The sequence below is a fragment of the Papio anubis genome, chromosome 14, assembly GCF_008728515.1.
Source record: "Papio anubis isolate 15944 chromosome 14, Panubis1.0, whole genome shotgun sequence".
Classification (NCBI taxonomy): domain Eukaryota; kingdom Metazoa; phylum Chordata; class Mammalia; order Primates; family Cercopithecidae; genus Papio; species Papio anubis.
The window spans coordinates 26040865-26060353 of record NC_044989.1 but is presented as its reverse complement, the minus strand read 5'-3'; the positions used below and the strand labels follow the sequence as shown (position 1 = coordinate 26060353).

The following is a 19489-nucleotide window of genomic DNA, read 5'->3' as shown; positions in this document are numbered from 1 at the left end:
CAACTGCTGTGCTAAGAATATAAAGATGAATAAAATTTGGACTTTGTTCTATGAGATATTCTAATGGGGGAAATAAGATGAACATAAAATATTAGAAGAGTACCTCAAAGTGCAGCTTTGACACAAAGTGATAGAGAACTTAAGAGTGAGACAGAGCTCACAAGAAAGACTCTGAGGTGGGACTGGCATACCACATCTCAGTGTCTCTAAGCACACAGAGGTGATACAATACATGTCTGCTCAGCTGAAGAGAGCTCCAAATTCCAGTCCTGCTTCCACCACTGATGACACGACCTCGGGCAATATGTTGCCCAATCAGAGGCTGGCTGTTATAAAATGAGGAGAAAATGTAGAGAAATAATCTCTACATCCTTCAGAGCTTTAAACTATATGGCTTCTATAAATGACTGCCAGCTCCAATAAATGAAGAAGTTTAATAGAGCTTGGTTTAACGTAAATAAGATTCTGCTACGCCGATTTCGGAGCTAAAGGATGAAGTGGGAAGTAGAAGAAAATGTTTCAACCAGAAGAAAAAGGAGCAAAGGAAACAGTGGAAGCAAAATTACTAAGGAAGCAAAGAGCAAAATATATTCAGGACACAATAGGCAAATTCAGTGTGGCTCAGCAAAAGTGGAGAAGCACACAGATCAGAGAAATGAAACTCCACCTGAGCAACTCCCTTCTCCCCACAACCCAGACGGGAAGTTCTACAGAAGGGCTATTTAAGAAAAGTCAGCACAGGTCCAGTTTGGTCCTAAACTACACACATTCAGAATTTTTATGATCTTGCTAAATTTTTTTTTTTTTTTTTTTTTGAGACAGAGTCTTGCTCTGCCACCTGGCTGGAGCCTGCTCAAGCAGGCTGCCACCTGCTTGAACCTCCGCCTCCCAGGTTCAAGCAATTCTCCTGCCTCAGCCTCCTGAGTAGCTGGCATTACAGGCACGCGCCACCACACACGGCTAATTTTTATATTTTTAGTAGAGAAGGGTTTCACCATGTTGGTCAGGCTGGTCTCAAACCTGACCTCATGATCCGCCAGCCTCGGCCTCCCAAAGTGTTGGGATTACAGGTGTGAGCCACTGTGCCTGGCCTCATTAGCAGACTATTTGATTAGTCCAAAACCATAACAAAAGAACTAGTAGTTTTGTGCTGTGTTTGAAATGACTACATTAGCCACCACAGACACCCCAAACTATCCTACCCCATTCTAGACTTAAAATATAGGTTTTGTGACCTTTTCAAAATGTCCTGATTCTAAACGGAAAATAGATCCCTAAGTTCAGCTAACAACTGCTAAAACTTCATATTTCTTGCCCATTTAAAAAATAAAATACTTACCTGAAAAAGTTTAGTAAACTCATTGGAAGAGTCACACACAATGCACAACCTAAAGGGAATAAGTATTCAATTATTATGCTTATTCAAGAGCGATTATTACATTATCACTGAATCATGCAAAACAAATATTTTTAGACCCCAAACATTTCAGGTTCAAGTTTACTTCTGTAATAAAATTAAATACATTTATAAACAACATTTACAACAGGAAGACTGGCAGTACAATTTGGTGATTCAGAGGGCAGACTCAAAGAGCCAGCTGGGCCTCAATTTCAACTGTACCATGAACTGATTATGGGACTTCAGGCAAGTTGGTGTTTTACTGCCTCAGTTTCCTTATTTATAAAATAGAGATAACAGTTGTAGCAACCCCACAGAGCTTCGAGAAGTGAATGAGTTATGACATGTTAAGATACCTGGAACGGTATGGGGTACCGAAACTGCACAGTAAGCATGAGCTACTCAAAGGGGGAATCCTGTTGCTTCACATTTATTTTTTACCTTCCTAGCTTTTTTTTTTTTTTTTTTTTGGCAAACAGGGTCTGGGTATATTCCAGGCTGGTCACGAACTCCTGGGTCAAGCAATCCTCCTACGTCAGGCTTCTGAGCAGCTGAGACTACAAGCATGAGCCACCGCACCCAGTCTTCCTAGCATTTTCAATTTCTCCCCCCAGCTACTTCCATCCGCACACTGGTTCTCTTCCCACAAACTTTAAAACAAAGATGGCCTTCCCAAGAAACCCTCCCATTGATTCTACTGTCCTCACTATCTACTATCTTCTTCTGCTTTGTCTTATCATTTGCTAAACTTTTCAGTTGTCCTCAATTTCTTAGAACTTTTTTATTCACTGTGTTCCAACTTTGCAGAAATTATACTCTTGAAATTTACCAAGCTTTCCTAATGTTCAAATTCAGTGTCGTTTTTTCATTCCTGACTCCTAAGTGAAATGCCTTGGTTGACTATCCACTAAACTGAAATTCTTTCCTCCCTTTGTCTTTGTGATGCCATTCTCCCTATGTTTCCACTAGCCATCTCACCATTTCATTCTGTATCCTTTGTTGGCAATTCTACTTCCTGCATATTACTTCTGGGTGCCCCACTGTACTTATACTCTCTCTCTCTCTCTCTGAGAATCTTCTTTTTTTTTTTTTTTTTTTTTTTGAGACGGAGTCTGGCTCTGTCGCCCGGGCTGGATAAAGCTCAACTACAAACTTACAAAAGATGATTGCAAAATCTAGTTACAGACTCTTGGGCAAACTCTAACAATCTGAACTTTAGATTCCAGTCGTACAATGGGGATGGGTTGAACTATTTTCTAGTGTCCCTTACATCTTTAAAATTCTTTGATCCTATGATCTATAGTGATATAGGTTCCTAATTATTTTCTCTCTCAAACTCCGAATCAATATATCTGGCAAGCTGCTGGGCACTTCATTTGGATGTTCCATTGTCATGCAACATATTAGCCCATTTGTCTATTCCAGTTACCTGGTGACTCTACTTGGTTTGAGGGTCAATGCAGCTATGGCCTTAAAGATTAAAGGTAGAAAACATTCCTTCTAAACAATTCCTAAGACATTTGGCTTAAAACAAAGACTAGAACCCAACAGAAATCTTATCTCTAAAAAAGAAGTACTCTGCTACTTCCAAGCCCAAGTAGAATAAAGTTCCCCAAATTAGACGAACTTAGAGGGGAACAAAGTTCCCCAAATTACACGAACTTAAAGGGAAAGGAAAGAGAACACCACCTGAGGTCCTCAGTGTTCTCAGAAATTTTTAGCAGCTTACTCCATGTCAAGCTGGGAAGCACTGGAGGGGAGCCAAGGCTAAATGAATTAACGCAGAAGTACTCGTAGCTCTGAGGTGTTGGAAATAGGCTGAGACAAACTAGCAAAAAATTTGCCACCAAGAGTAATTTTAGTTTTAAAAATATTGAAATAACTATCTCAAGTATAGTGAGCATGTAGAAAGCCGGGGCTCTATACAGGCTGCCAAAGAGAAAGGCTGCATCTTTTGTTTCTTCTCTTTAGTACTTAATGTACTTTCTGTAATGAGTACTTAATTGTTAAATACTTGTCTATGAAGCTCTATGTTTCAAGTAGAGAACAGTGATAGAGACCATACATATGCAGACCTGCTTTTCATCTTGCCACAAGTGAAGGCCCAGACTTCATAACATAGGAAACTTAACAGCTAGAGAAAAATCAGAGTAGAATTTGTAAAAAAAAAAAAAAAAAAAAAGGACCAAGTTGAATGAGATACAATCCAAGGATAGCATGGCATAAAAAATATTTTCGTTCCTCACATTTCCAGTTTATTTATTAAGTAGGTACTTCAATTAAAACCACCAAAACAAAAAGTACTTTAAGAAAAATTAAAAAGAGAAACAATAATGGGGAAAACTATAATCTATATTAAAGGATTAATATACCTAATACATGAAGAGTTTCTAAAAATAAAGGAAATGGCCAATAACCCTATAGAAAAAAAAAAAACCTGCTTGAGAGATGTAAAATATACAGAAAAAGACATACAAACGGCTCTTAAACCTAGAAAAGCTCATTCATAGTAAGAGAAAGGCAAATTAAAACTGTACAGACATCATTTCTTACCTATCAGACTGGCAAAAATTCAAACGTTTGACAATATACTATGTTGGTAAAACTATAAATTAATAAGCACTGTCATACACTGCTGGTGGGAAAGAAAATCACACAACCCATATGGAGGGGAATATGGGAACATTTAGCAAAACAGCACACACTTGTCCTCTATAGCAATTCTGCTTCTAGGGACCCCTTCCTCAACACCCTGGCAAAAATATGAAAAGACTGATATACAAGACTATTCACTGCAGCAATTTGTACAACAGCAAAAACTGGAACTAACCCAAATGTCTATTGATAGGGGAATGGTTGGACACACTATGGTACATCCACACAATGAAGTGCCAGGCAGCTGTAAGAGGACTGAGGAGGATTCTTATAGACCACTATGGAGTGATCGCTAGGATATACAATTAAGCAGGGGCGTGGGAAAAAAAGGCACAGTATATAGTATGGTACACATAGAATGGAATGCTACCATGTATCTATGAAAGTGAGTGATAAAATGAAACACAAATATTTACTTATAATAAGAAAGAAACAATGAGGAAAGAAAGGATTGGGTAGCAATAGAAGCTAGACTTCCTTGAATATACCTCGTTCTGTAAATTTGACTTTGTTATCACAAATATTTTACACAATTACAAAGGAAAAATGAATTTTAAAAGAAAAAGTAATTTTTAAAGTAAAACAAAAAAAACCTAGATGTATAAATCCACAGCTGGTGGCATAACCACAGAGTGGTGATTTTAAAATATAGTAAACTGACTGGACACACCTAGTGGGACAAGTCATAAGGACAAATAAAACTGCAAAATAAACAAAATCTGAATTTTCAGTTTTCCTCTGTTTGCTGATTTAGGTACTGTTTTATGAGACTGTTGTGAGTATTTCATGGAATAAAGCAAGTGAGTATTCTGTGTCACTGAAAACCAAGGATTTTGTCATAGGTTTAAAGGAGATAAAAATGTAAGATCAATGAGGTTAAGAAAAATTCTGTACTATAAAATTTGCTTTCAAATTATCAGTATGTATTTATGAGGTATTTTATCATAAAACTAAAAACTTGATTTCCTTACCTATCCATTGAATGAATGAATTCCTAAGCCATGATAATCAATGTCTGTTAATATTATTAGGTGAAGTTTAACCCTTAATAGTTTAAGGTAGCAGGTTAAAATATATACATATACATAAGTATGGTAAAGTGATGATGTAAACTTTGTAGCAGATGGAACATACAAAATCTAAACCCGTTACTTGCCTCCTAATGTGATGCAATAGAAAGACCTCCTAATGTGATGCAAAAGAATGCAATACTTAATAAGTATTGTTCCCCAGCACGCCTCCGACCCCCAAAATTAAACCTGTAACAAACTAAGCTCACGGATCTAACTATCATTTACAGGAAAAGTGAGGAGTAGAGGAACATGTTAAACAATGCCATGAGACTGCAACCAAGAAAATGTAGAATCTAAGAATTCTGTTGGCCAAATGACCCACTTTCTTCAACACATAAACTTCAAAGGAAAAATAGGGAAAAGCAACATAGATTAAAAGACATTTTTAAAGAATGTATTTATTTATTTAGAGACAGTTTCGCTCTTGTCACCCAGGCTGGCAATGGCGCGATCTTGACTCACTGCAACCTTCACCTCCCAGGTTCAAGCGATTCTCCTGCCTCAGCCTCCTGAGAGCTGGGATTACAGGCATACGCCACCACACCTGGCTAATTTTTAGTAGAGATGGGGTTTCACCACGTTGGCCAGGCTGGTCTCAAACTGCTGACCTCAGAAGATTAGCCTGCCTCGGCCTCCCAAAGTGCTGGGATTACAGGTGTGAGCCACTGCGTCCAGCCAGATTAAGAGAAATTTAAAAGGCATACCAACCAAAGGCAACTATATAGGTACTTGGCAGCTATAGAAACATATCAATTGTGGTTCTTTTACAGAAATCCTTATCATTTAGAGATACACAATGAAGTATTTCTGGATGAAAAGAAATGATATCTGGGATTTGCTTTAAAATAATCTAAAGGAAGGAAGGTGTCTGTTAATGATGGCATAAAAAGGGAGGACAATTCTTCTCACAAATAATGATTAAAAACCAGACAAAGATATTTAAAACAACTACTTAAAGGTACTAGAAAATACTCAAGGGCAGAAAGAAATTCGAGAAACATTTACGGTTGAAACGCTGGGGAACAACTCCGAGTTTGTGGCTTGCCTACCCCGTCCCAGCCCAGATGAGGAAAGCCACAGTCTTCCTCACCAGCTTGTGGAAGCAGATACCATAATTCAGAGCAGCAGAGGAACTCGAAAGCAGGGTGGGGGGTATTGTAGAAGAGAGAGATGCAGAAGGGTTGAGATTCTAAATCTGAGAATATACTCTGCCCAAACTCCTGGGTATGGATGCTAAACTAAGCAAGCAAATAGAAGACCCCACAGAACATAGTGAAAGAGAAGGCAGAAAGTAGAGGACATGCTGTCCTTGAAAGACAGAGGTGTTCTTGGTGAGATGTGAGTCTGTTGTCTCTCTCTCTCTAAGTGTGTTTCCAACCCACACTCAGACTGGGCTGAAGAAGGCAAAACTCTTACTGGCTTGAGGGTTGGGGGTAGAACACAATTGCTGGAAGAGCAGCTGAAGATTCAGGATGGGGAAACTCCAGAAGCAAGAAAATCACAGAGAGGTGAGCGCCAAAATCTCAGTATTGACTTTGCCCAAATCTTTGGCTGACCACTAAACTACACAGACACAAAGGAGACCCCCAAGAGACCCGACTAAAAAAGCAGCAGCTAAAAAGCTGAAAATAACCAAACGGAGACAAGAGCTAATATACAATGTGATGGGACAAATTTTTTCATCTGAGTCCAAACAAGTTAAATGCCTATCAGAACAAAAAAACAAAAATCCTCAGAGCGGAACAGATTATAGTCTCCACAAATGTAATCTATAATATCCGGTTTTCAACAACAACAACAAAATTGCTAGATATGCAAAGAAATAGAAAAAAAAAAGGCAGTTAACAGAAAATGACTCTTAAGTGGGCCCAGATGTTGGACTCAGTAGACAGACTTTAAAGCAGCAATGTTAAATATGTTCAAAGAACTAAAGGAAAATATGATAGATAATAATGAACAGAAGAATCTTAACAGACAAATGGAAAGTTTAAAAACCAAATGGAAACTCTAGAGCTGAAAAGTACAGTAACTTTTTTTTTTTTTTGAGACAGGGTCTTAGTCTGTTGCCCAGGCTGGAGTGCAGTGGCACAATTACAGCTCACCGCAGCCTCGACTTCCTGGGCTCAAGTGATCCTCCTGCCTCAGCCTCCCAAGTAATTGGGACTACAGGCATGTGCCACCATATTCAGCTAAATTTTTCTATTTTTTGTAGAGATGGGATCCCACTATGTTACCCAGGCTGGTCTTGACTTCCTAGCCTCAAGCAATCCTCCCACCTCAGCCTCCCAAAGTGCTGGGATTACAGGTGTGAGCCACTGCACCCAGGGAAAAGTACAATAACTTAAATGAAAGATTTCCTAGATGGGCTCAACCACAAATTGGAGATGGCAGACGAAAAAAAAAAAAGCAATGAACTTAAAGATAGATGAATAGAAGTTATCCACTACAAAGAATAAAGAGATTAAAGAAAACTTAATAAAGCTGCAGAAAATTACTTTTAGGACAGTATCAAGCAAACCTGTGTAACACACATGTAAGTGGGGTCCCAGAAGAGAAGAGAGAGGGGAAGAAAAAATATCTCAAGAAGTAAAACTGTGACTGAAAACTTCCTACATTCAGTCAAAAATACTAATTCACAGGTCCAACAGAGTCAACAGCTCAACAAATACCAAGAAAGACAAACACAAAGAAAACCACACCTAAGTACACTATAGTCAAACTTCTGAAAGCCAAAGATAAAAACAGAACCTTGAAAGCAACAAGAGAAAACTAATACATTACAGAGTGACAATGATATATGAGCTGACTCAGAAACAATGGATGTCAAAAGACATTAAAATGATGTATTCAAAATACCAAAAGAAAAAATTCAGGCAAAATCAATACATTTTCACATAAGTAAAAAGAGAGAATAAACTGCTACCAGACCTGCACTATAAAAAAACCTAAAGGAAGTCCTTCAAACTTCTGGGAAAGAACACCAACCACATGGTAGGTCAAATATAAAGGCAAATGTGTCAGTAAGTAAAATAAACTGTATATTATAACACAACCCAGGGGGCTAAGCAGGGGGCTAGAGAATACTGGCACATTTCAAACAAGATTGGCACTGGTACTGAAAATAGTTGAGACTGGATAACAGTACATAGGGGTTTATTATGTAAAAGTAGAAACATTATAAAGAAAATTATGTGCCTATTAGAGTACACACTTAACATTAAAAAATATATCTCATATACCAGAGGATTCTGTCTTATCTAAATTTAACATTTAAATGCAACATGCAGGAAACCTGCCCATAGGACAATCAAAAGGGTCACTACATAATTGGAGAAGAAAAATAGCCTTTTTGAGGTAAAGAAATAACAGTTTATACAGGCATCAAAAATGAACATTTGATAGATTTCAAGATAGCTCCTAAAATATGTGGTCCAGAGCTACAGAAAAAAGCCCAAACCATTCCTTTTCTGAAAGCCAGTGCCTAATATGCTGTCTTCTTCTTTTTTTTTTTTTTTTTTGAGAGGGAGTCTTGCTCTGTCGCCCGGGCTGGAGTGCAGTGGCCGGATCTCAGCTCACTGCAAGCTCCACCTCCCAGGTTTACGCCATTCTCCTGCCTCAGCCTCCCGAGTAGCTGGGACTACAGGCGCCCGCCACCTCGCCCGGCTAGTTTTTTGTATTTTTAGTAGAGACGGGGTTTCACTGTGTTAGCCAGGATGGTCTCTATCTGCTGACCTCGTGATACGCCCGTCTCGGCCTCCCAAAGTGCTGGGATTACAGGCTTGAGCCACCATGCCCGGCCTAATATGCTGTCTTCTAAACAGTTTCTAAGCCTTACCTAATTCCCATTCCATTACCAAGGTTCACCAAATGGGAAAGGGTTATTTTTTTAATTTATTCTTTTTTTTTTTGGAGACAGGGTCTCACTCTGTCACCCAGGCTACAGTGCAGTGGCACATGCAATCACAGCTCACTGTAACCTCCAACTCCTGGGCTCCAGTGATCCTCTGACCTCAGCCTCTCAAGTAGCTAGCATTACAGGTGCACATCACCACACCTGATTAACTTCAGTTTTTTCTACAGACAGGGTTTCACTATGTTGCCCAAGCTGGTCTCAAAGCCCTGGGCTCAAGAGATTCTCCCACTTCGGCCTCCCAAAGTGCTGGGATTATAGGCATGAGCCACTGTGCCTGGCCTATTTTTTAGATAAGAGAACAGAACACAGGACATAGCCCACACATATACCTTTTTACTTCTACAAAGGTTCTCAGTGCCACTCCTGGGGCCCCAAAATAACAATCTAGATTTCTCTTTACCTCTTTCCATACCACTAATACCCTCCTCCACTCAGTCAATCATCCTATAGATATCCCCTTTAGCTAAAATCAAAACAGAAAGATTACCACCATAAAAAATCTTTAGCAATCAGTGGGTTAAGAAGGAGCATATCTGAGAGGAATAGAAGCTTAATTTTTTGAGTGGATACATTATAAAATAATCTCTACATTTCATCTGTCCTGTATTTCATACAAACTAGTAATTTTCAACTTTGAGATAAATATAAAACCTATACCAAATGTGGACCCTCCAATACAGCCTAGGTTAATCTGAATAGTCACTTTATCAGGCTTGTGTGATCTGTTTTGGTATTTCCCTCTGATTAGAAATAGCTGATGCTGAACAAAAAAAAACCCAAAAACAAAGAAATCTTATTTTTCTTAATGGTTAGGCTGAAATCCTACAAGGTTGTAGGGTTGTTCTGCCTCCTGGAGGTTTTGTGAGGCAAAGGGTGTTGTTGCTTGTTATAGTCAAATACTGGCTCTTTTGATAACAAAGTGATGGTTAAAACAGGCTTCAACATGGAGCTTCTTACCAATAATCATTGAAGTGAATAGGTCTCTATATAAGAAATTAAACAGGAAAGGTTCATACCAGGCCTCAACTCCCACAACCGCAGTCACTATGTAGACAAAAGAAATAGTCTGGAAGGAAAATGCAGACAAAAGCATACAGAAGCATTAACGCTAGAAAGATCAGGAGTCACCATGCTTTATGCAGCACTAAGTCAAGTCAAACAGTTTTAGTAAAAGCAAGAAGTATGCTTATATTTGGTATGTGGCAATTCTTACCTTTTGTGGCAAGTCTTCTTACCTTTAAAAATACAATCTTTTGGCCGGGCATGGGGGCTCATGTCTGTAATCCCAGCACTCTGGGAGGCCAAGGCGGGCTGATCACCTGAGGTCGGGAGTTCTAGACCAGCCTGACCAACATGGAGAAACCCCATCTCTACTAAAAATACAAAATTAGTCAGGTGTGGTGGTGCATGCCTGTAACCCCAGCTACTCGGGAGGCTGAGGCGGGAGAACCCCTGAACACTGCAGAGGTTGCAGTGAGCCGAGATCCCGCCATTCCAGCCTAGGCAACTATAGCGAAATTCCGTCACAAAAAAAAAAAAACAAAAAAAAACAATCTTTTAGCCAACAATGCTATAAAATAACCAACTTCTAGACAATGCAAGCAACTGGCCATCATTTGGAGCACTCTAACAGCAACTCATAAATTGGTTAAGTTGTAAGATGATCCAAATTTACCCACCCAACCACTTCCTTCAACAAACACTCCAATTTCTGATTTCTTTACTGGAGACGTAGGTGCAAATGGGCAAAATGGCAACACAAAAAGCTGGGATTCAAAGGCAGGGAGAGTTAATAGCAAGGCCATTAAAGTAAGAAAAAAGAAATCTCTCTATACACTGAAAAGGTGGCAATGAACACAAAAAGCCAACCATTCAATTCTATGTGCATATCTTTCTTTACAAAATCAAGAGTTCAAATGAACATTTAATAACATTAACAAATAGTTAAATTTTTGGTGTAATACTGGCATTGTGATTTTTTTTAAAGGAAGCTCTTAGAGATAGTGAAGTATTTATCATATAATATTAGAAATTTCCTTTAAAATAATTGAGAAGGGCTGAGCATGGTGGCTCATGCCTATAATCCTAACACTTTGGGAGGTCAAGGCAGGCAGATCATTTGAGGTCAGGAGTTTGAGACCAGTCTGGCCAACACAGTGAAACCCTGTGTCTACCAAAAATATAAAAATTAGCCAGGCATGGTAGTGGGCACCTGAAATCTCAGCGACTCGGGAGGCTGAGGCAGGAGAATCGCGTGAACTCGGGAGGCAGAGGCTGCAATGGGCTGAGATTACGCCACTGCACTCCAGCCTGGGTGACAGAGTGAGACTCCATCTCAAGAACAAAAACAACACAAAACAAAACAAAAACAAATAAAATAATTGAGAAAGGGCTCAGGGAGGTTATACACGAAACCAGAATAACCACATGTGCTAATTGCTGAAGCTAACCAATAGGTATATCAGGGTCTATTCTCTCTACTTTTTCTTAACTATTCTCTCTACTTTACTATTCACTATACTATTCTACTTTTTTGAAATTTTCCATAAATAAAAATAAAAAATTTTAAAGTACATATCAATTCTAATCAAAAAAGCCTAAGAGCAATAAAGAAGCAATGACAAAAGCTTTCCAAAAGTATCATGGCAATGTTGAAAATTTAAGGTAGAACACATACTTACCACCTGGCTAATGTCATATCCCCATGGCAGGAAAAGAATCCCTGTGTTATACTTTTCCCAGTGGGACAGGATGAAAGAAAACAAAACTACCCATAGCAGGAGATAAAGAACAAAAACACTGACACCAGTCGATCCTCTTCCAAAGATGGAATAAACAGTTACAACAAAGTAAACACATGACCAACTATCCAGGCCATGATCAAAAAGCTCCCCTAAGGGAGTGCTAGAATTGGTTCTGCGAGCTTGCTTTCCGTCCACACCATCTGCAACAAAAACAAACCACAGCAAAAGTTCAACATATGCACCAGGATGGAGAAAGTCTTCTTTAATCAACTGGAAAAAAACAAAACAAAACAAATCAGCGTATCACAGAAATGTTAAGTATGGCTATCAGCCGGTACTATAAAAATCTAATTATTTAATTCTACACTTCAAAGAGTTCAAGGCCAGGCACAGTGGCTCACACCTATAATTCCCACACTTCGGCAGGCCAAGGCAGGAGGATCACTTGAGCCCGTAAGTTTGAGATCAGCCTGGGCAACATAGCCAGACTCTGTCTTTACAAACAATTTTAATATTAGCCAGGCATGGTGGTGTGGACCTGTAGTTCCTGCTACTCAGGAGGCTAAGGTGGGAGGATTGTTTGAGCCCAGGAGTTTGAGGCTGCAGAGAGCTATGATCATGCCACTGCATTCCAGTCTGGGCAACAGAGCAAGACCCTGTCTCTAAAAAAAAATTTTAAACAAAAAACAAAGACTTCAGAAATAAAATATATAATTTTTCAAAGTTTAATCTAAAAATCTAAATGTCATATTACACTGAATGGTGTCAATTTTAGATCTGAGAAAGCAGCATTTTACTTGGACTCTGAACACCTCCAAATCTACGCAACTATTGGATTGTTTCACTAGCTACAAATTCTCAAGCTTCCAGCGAACATGCCAAAGTAATTCCTCACAACTTATCTCACCCCTCCTTGCTCTAGGATCCAAAAGTACTTCAGTCACAACATCTACTTTATCCTGTTTGAAATCATAATCACTTCTTTACAGATCTACTGCCCCCATAATCTTAAGTGCTTTCAGAAAATGCACATAGTGGATATTCAGCAAATATAAGAATTGAATTTACTGAAACTAATGTGCTATTCTTGGTGCTATAAGGATTGGAAGAATCTTAGAATAAACTGTTTGCGCCCTCAGAGTATTTACAATTGAGAAAGGAACAGGCTGGGTGTGGTGGCTCACGCCTATGATCCCAGCACTTTGGGAGGCCAAGACAGGAGGATAACCTGAGGTTAGAAGTCCAAGACCAGCCTGGCCAACAAGGCCAAACCCTGTCTCTACTAAAAACACAAAAACTTAGCCAGGGATGGTGCGCACCTGTAATCCCAGCTACTTGGGAGGCTGAGGCAGGAGAATCGCTTGAACCCAGGAGGTGGAGGTTGCAGTGAGCTGAGATCACACCATTGCACTCCAGCCTGGGCAACAAGAGCGAAACTCTGTCTCAACAAAAAAAAAAAAAAAAAGAGAGAAAGGAACAAAACATGATAATAAAGCTACGGTATATCACAAACCATAGAAGAGTACAGATAAGGGAAAGGTTCTCTTTAGGCTAAGATAATCTAGAATGGCTTTTCAGGCAGGTGAAATCTGAGTAGAGGACATAAAGAATGAGTTGGATTTCAGCTGATAAGACATAAAGAAGTATGTCATTTCAAAAGGAGGGAATGCTATCAGCAAAACACACCAGGGTGGAAAAGCACAATGCATGTTCAGAAAATGCCAAGCACTTTAGTTTGACTAGAGACTAGCATGTGAAGAGTGAAGTATATAAAAAGGTTAAAAAGGAGGTTTGAGCCAGTTAAAAGTTGTAGGGAATATGGGGAGTTACTAAAGGTATCTGAATAGAGAAATGACAAGAGTGAAAGCAATGCTTCAGGAAGAGGCACCTGACGGTGTGAATGACAGGCTGCAGAGAGGGACACTAATTAGTAGGCCTCAACTGAGATGAAATGCAGTAGGAATAAGAAGCTGGTGGTAGGTGAGACATTGAGGAAATAAAAATGATAAAATGCAGCAAAGATGAGGCATAAGGCCTAAGGACAAGAAGAGAATCTCCAGTTTCTATTCTGGGTAACGAAGATAGTGGTAGTGTTAATAGAAAAAAGGAAGTCAGAAGCAGCAGCAAGACTGACAGACAAGATGCAGAGTACAATTTCAGATACTGAAATTGAAGTGTTAGTGAGATATCCACATGGTAATGTCAAGGAACTCAATCCAAGGGTACTTATTAGGAACTCAGAACACAGGTGAGGGCTAGATATAAACAAGATATAAACATGGGAATCTTAACTAAGACTGTAGAGTGAGACTCACCATTACCAAGGGAATGAGGAGAAAGCCAGAGTTTAGGATAAAGCACAGTGGAACACCTTCATTTTATAGGCAGAAACAGAGGAGCCTGTTAGAGACAGGCTGTCTCACTGAATTATACACTTTTTCGCCCAAAAGAAACAGTTTTGTTAACTGAGTGTTTTAGAATTAGGCTAATTGTAAAAATTCAGAATAAGGAATTAAAAACTCTTATAATTACTGTTAATCTTGCTCACTAAAGTATATTCCCCAGTGCCTAGATCAGTCTGTGGCATAATACATTGTTGAAGACTTTATGAAAAGATGAATCCCAAACTCCCTATCCAAATACTACAGATTTCTGTTATACAGGGTTGGGAAAGTTTTTGTCCTGAAGTAGCTAAAATATTCCCAGAAAGTCTTTTCTCATTATTTACTGGCTTAACAATTTCTCATTTTCAATGTAACTCCTATGCAGTTATTACAATACTCAATTCATAAACTACGTATTAATTAGGTTTTATACATTTTCTCACTATACCCATTCCATCTCCACAAGTCTGAGGTCCAGATATGCTTTAGAATTTTTTTTTCTTAAAAAGGTAATTCAGGGCATATATCATATATTATCAGAGACTCCCCAGTAGGACACAGAGCAGCATCCTGTGATCAAACATCTAAGTATTTCTATAGCAAAATGTCATGAATAGTCACACTAGGTAGAATAAAGATTATAAACTGCTTCATGTTCATTCAAGACTGGTTTGCAACAAATAGTTCATGTCAGGTCAGGATTTTTGCCAAAAACTGTGGGCCTCGAACACATAGATGGTACATCAAAAGGATCTTATGGAGTGTTGTCAAAAGTCAGAGCTCACGGGTCACTCTCAACTTTTCCCTATTCCTCTCAGCAGTCCTTGGCAACCAAATCCTTCAGCAGCACTTAAAGACCTGCTCATCTGTAATAACAAATGCGCAAAAGCCTCTGCCTAAATATGTAGCTTTTAACTAAATTTTCCCCTAATTCTTCTAGACGTCACTGATTTCTTCCTTTTCCAAACTCTTGCAGCTCTGGTCAGCATGACATCTACCATATCAGTATTTAATCGTGTAGCAGGTTATGTTGGTTTTATGAGAACAAGTCGCTTTTATCTGAAGAGATCTAAGCAACTTGAAGTCAGGGTCTGCTATTTTACATGTATTTAAACACTATGTACTGAGTGTCTACGATACTGGGGATAAAGTAGTGAACAACGCAGTACTCACTTTCACAAAATTAACATTTTAGTTAGAAAAGAGAGATAACAAACAAGCAGGAAAGTAAATAGATAACATGTTACATGGTTTGAAGTGCTATGGAGAAAAATAAAGCAGGGAAGGAGGAGAGAAGAATGCAGGGCAAGCCATGCGGATAATCTTCATGAAAAGCATTCTTGGCAGAACAGACAGTATAGTCTAGCACAGTAGGCTTCCCTGCCCACTCCCTGACTACTCTCTGTACCAAAAAAGAATTGATCACTTCCTTATGTGTTCTTCCACTGTGTTCTATCATAGTATCTGTTTTTTAATTATTACATATGGCAGTATTACTTCCCAAACTTAAGCAAAAATTACGTCTTATTCCAGAGGTTGCTAAATACTTTTTAAAGGCCGCATGATAAATATTTTAGGCTTTGCAGGCCGTAAGTCTTTGTTGCAACTATTTAGCTGTGTCTTTATTGCAGGAAAGCAGCCATAGACAACATATAAAGGAATGAGCATAGATGTGTGCCAGTAAAACTTTACTAACAAAAATAGGCTACACATCAAATTTGGCCCACAAGTAGTGGTTTACCAACTCATCTTATTCTGCGAAACCCTCACAATGAATGACAATATTTTTTGTAGAGAAACTCAAAAACATATTTATCAATTTGAACAGGATACTAATAAACTCTAGTTAAAATGAATTAAGCACAGGAGAAAATGTTATTTTAATAGGTGGCTATCCTTGCTGATTCACCAGTCACTGACTATAGAAAGTATTTACCAATTCCTTACCTAGAGTGTAGGCTACGAAGTTGAGGATGCCCACTACAATCCAAACCCAGTCAGGCACATGCTTGTGACCTGGTGCTGAAAAGGAAAGCAACTAAGATTTTAATACAGTTTAAGTATAGTAGTTCTTACCATAGCATATACTGACAGTGAGAAGTGTTGCTATTTGTTCATTAGAAGTTAAAGTACTTTACAATATATTTTGAATCCAGAATTAGGTAAATAATATCAGGAAACTGATAAAACCAAAAAAGCAATTCCCAGCCCCTCATAAACAGTAAAGCATTTATTTTGAGCTTTTATCAAAACTCAAGACTGAGTGTTTACCTTTACTTGAAAACAAATACTTTTCATGTGCCCACAATGAAAAATAATGTATTTTTGGAATTTAAAAACTAACTGCATTTAATCTAATTCTTGTTGTTTATGATTGTATTACAAACTTGTATTGAGCATTCACCTTATCCTTTCCTATACTATTAATTAGCTAGACAAAAGACCTTTTGATTTGGATATAGATAGATCACCTCAACTGAATGATGTGGGCATCAGAATCATTCTGAAATATCTGGAGCTCACTTTTTCCCCTAAGACAAAACAACTGAGAATCAGAAAGTCTGGGTTCTAGTCCTGGCTTTGTAATCAACCAGCAGTGTAACCTTGAATGTATCATTTAATCTCTCCCATCTTGTATTTTCCAAATATATTGGGAATAGATGGTTTATCTAGTCCTTCAACTTATATGATTTGGGGAGATATATATAACATTTATGTATGTTTGCTTCCCTTAATAACTAAGTAAACAATCTTATTTAGAGTTGTCAAAGAAAATAATATTTCTAGTTACAAAGATACATTCTTTAGGGTGTCCTCAGGATTAAAATACAAAAAAAATAAAAAATAAAAAAATTTTTAGAAACCCACAATACCCAAACAATGCTTAACAAAATTTAATCTTACTCTTTATTCATGTGTACTTTATGATCTTCTCATGCTTCAGAGTTGGCATTTCCAACTTCAATTACCATTTTATTACATGTGCAGAAGCTATGACTAAAAGTTTCAGTAAAGTTCCACATATGTATACTTTCAATATTCAGAATTTCTATAATATCAAAAGTCTTGGTGAGGCGCAGTGACTCACACCTGTAATCCCAGCACTTTGGAAGGCCAAGGCGGGTGGATCATTTGAGGTCAGGAGTTCAAGACCAGCCTGGCCAACACAGTGAAACCCTGCTCTACTAAAAATATAAAAATTAGCTGGGCATGGTAGTGTACACCTGTAGTCCCAGTTACTTGGGAGGCTGAGGCAGGAGAATTGCTTGAACCTGGGAGGCAGAGGTTTCAGTGAGCCAAGATAGCATCACTGCACTCCAGCCTGGGCAACAGAGCGAGACTCTGTCTCAAAAAAAAAAAGTAAAAAGCGTCTTAAGTGTTTGAAACTCCAAATTTTTCTACTAAAACAATGTTGTCAATGGTATTCAGTTTCTCCGGGTCAGTCCAGAAAAGTCTGCTGAACTCATACACAGATGAATTATAACGCTAACACTCCTGACTACACCATTTCTAAGTATAACTGTTGGAAAATAAATTCTCTTAGAATGCAAAAAACGCCCATCTATCTCCATCTTTCTATTCCTCTCAATGCAATCAACCGACTGAACAATAAAAACAAAACTTGTCTCCAACTATTCCCTCATCATCCCAATTCTTTGGCCTGGGGCAGAAGCCTGGTGTGAAACAGAGTGAAGATAAAACAGGTGAGCGAGAAGATGTTGGAGCAGAGGGCGGGAGCAGGCTGACCACTGGCTCCAAAAGGGCCTCCTTCCACTCTTCCCCAATAAGGGTCCAGACTTAGCAATAAATACTTAAGGTCTAAGAACCGTTTTCAGAGGAAACTAGGAGTCATTCAAGTCAAGTGGGGATGCAGGGAAGGAAGAAAGATAATCACATTTCCTTCAGAAGAAAGGGGATTTTTCTTTCCTGACTAGAAAAGGAGAAGGGATATTCCTAGAGCTGACAGGTAAACTGAACCCTGTTTGTATTCGTGTTTAGGCAAAGTTTTGAGTTTTAATTTTCCATCTTCATGCAAACCCAATTATTCTTTATCTGCCAAAACCTCACTGCTTTTTAGAAAACATATCTAATTCAACAGGCAAGGTGCTGCCATTATAATATCCAAAATTTTTTGGAAATATGAACATTTTAACAGAACCAGAAAATAAGCAACCACATTTCATTTTTCTCTACTCAGACATTTTAAATTTTATAATAAAGTAATATTCTTACCTGAGGCATAGAAGTCAGGATCAAAGTATGCCATTAGTAGAAAATTGAATACAACCAGCAGAAAGCCAGAAAAAGTTATCAGATTGGGCGCCAGCCAAGTAGGAAATACCTATTTTTGCAAAATAATTATAAAATAATTAAAGTAGAAGAATCTCTGTCCAATATATACAACATGCAAATTGAAGTCATAAGTTTGAAAGATCATATGGAGAAGTTATAGACATGTAAACCATAATCTCCATTAGCATTATTTCTTCCATCCTCTATATTTTAACTACCTCTATAGTTAGCAAACTTCTATAACATTAAGTCTATTTTAGAAAATTTTAAATGGGATTTTACAAAAATGACAAATCCCAGGGTATAAACTTCAACAGTATGATAAATCAAAAGGTATGTGACTAAGGAAACGGAGGATGGGAAGGGTAGTTTCTCTAGATATCTTACGAAACTGAGAGTTGCATTTATAATACTCCATAAAATAGGTTAAAATCTTTAAAACGTACTAAAACAAGAAAGTACATGCATATTAATTATCTTACCTTTACTATAGTGTTCCAAAATGGATGCATGACATACAGAGAAAGTGGATTGGTATCCACAGCACTGTACTGTTAAGAAATTAAAGAAAATATTCAGAGTCAATCCTTGTCTACTAGTAAACAGAATAACATTTCTCAAATGAAAATAATAGTAAAGCCAGGTGCAGTGGCGCATGCATATGACCCAGCTACTCAAAAGGAAAGAAAGCAATAGTACAAAAATAATACAAGCCAGGCATGTTGGCTCGCACCTATAATTCTAGCACTTTGGAAAGGCAAAAGAGGGCGGATCACTGAGGTCAAGAGTTTAAGACCAGCCTGGCCAGTGTGGTGAAACCCCATCTCTACTAAAAATACAAAAATTTGTTGGGCTGTGGTGGCACACGCCTGTAATCCCAGCTACTCAGGAGGCGGAGGCAGAGGTTGCAGTGAGCCAAGGCTGTGCCACTGCACTCCATCCTGAGCGACAAAGCAAGACTTGAGTCTCAAAAATAATAATAATAATAATAATAATAATAATACAAAAATAACCTGGAGAATACATCT

The 19489-nt window shown here is 38.3% G+C and overlaps 1 protein-coding gene across 4 annotated transcripts in view; it reads right to left on the bottom strand.

The window, feature by feature from the left end:
* Positions 1-19489, bottom strand: part of SELENOI (selenoprotein I) — a 48912-nt gene that overhangs the window by 11288 nt on the left and 18135 nt on the right. For all 4 annotated transcript variants that reach the window (XM_021924675.2, XM_017947373.3, XM_031655025.1 and 1 more), the window contains 6 exons: positions 18944-19012; positions 18402-18510; positions 16116-16190; positions 11722-11984; positions 9998-10106; positions 1340-1388 (listed from right to left, as the gene is read on the bottom strand). In XM_021924675.2, coding sequence (XP_021780367.1) covers positions 1340-1388; positions 9998-10106; positions 11722-11984; positions 16116-16190; positions 18402-18510; positions 18944-19012 — 674 coding nt within the window. The remainder of the gene's footprint in view (positions 1-1339; positions 1389-9997; positions 10107-11721; positions 11985-16115; positions 16191-18401; positions 18511-18943; positions 19013-19489) is intronic.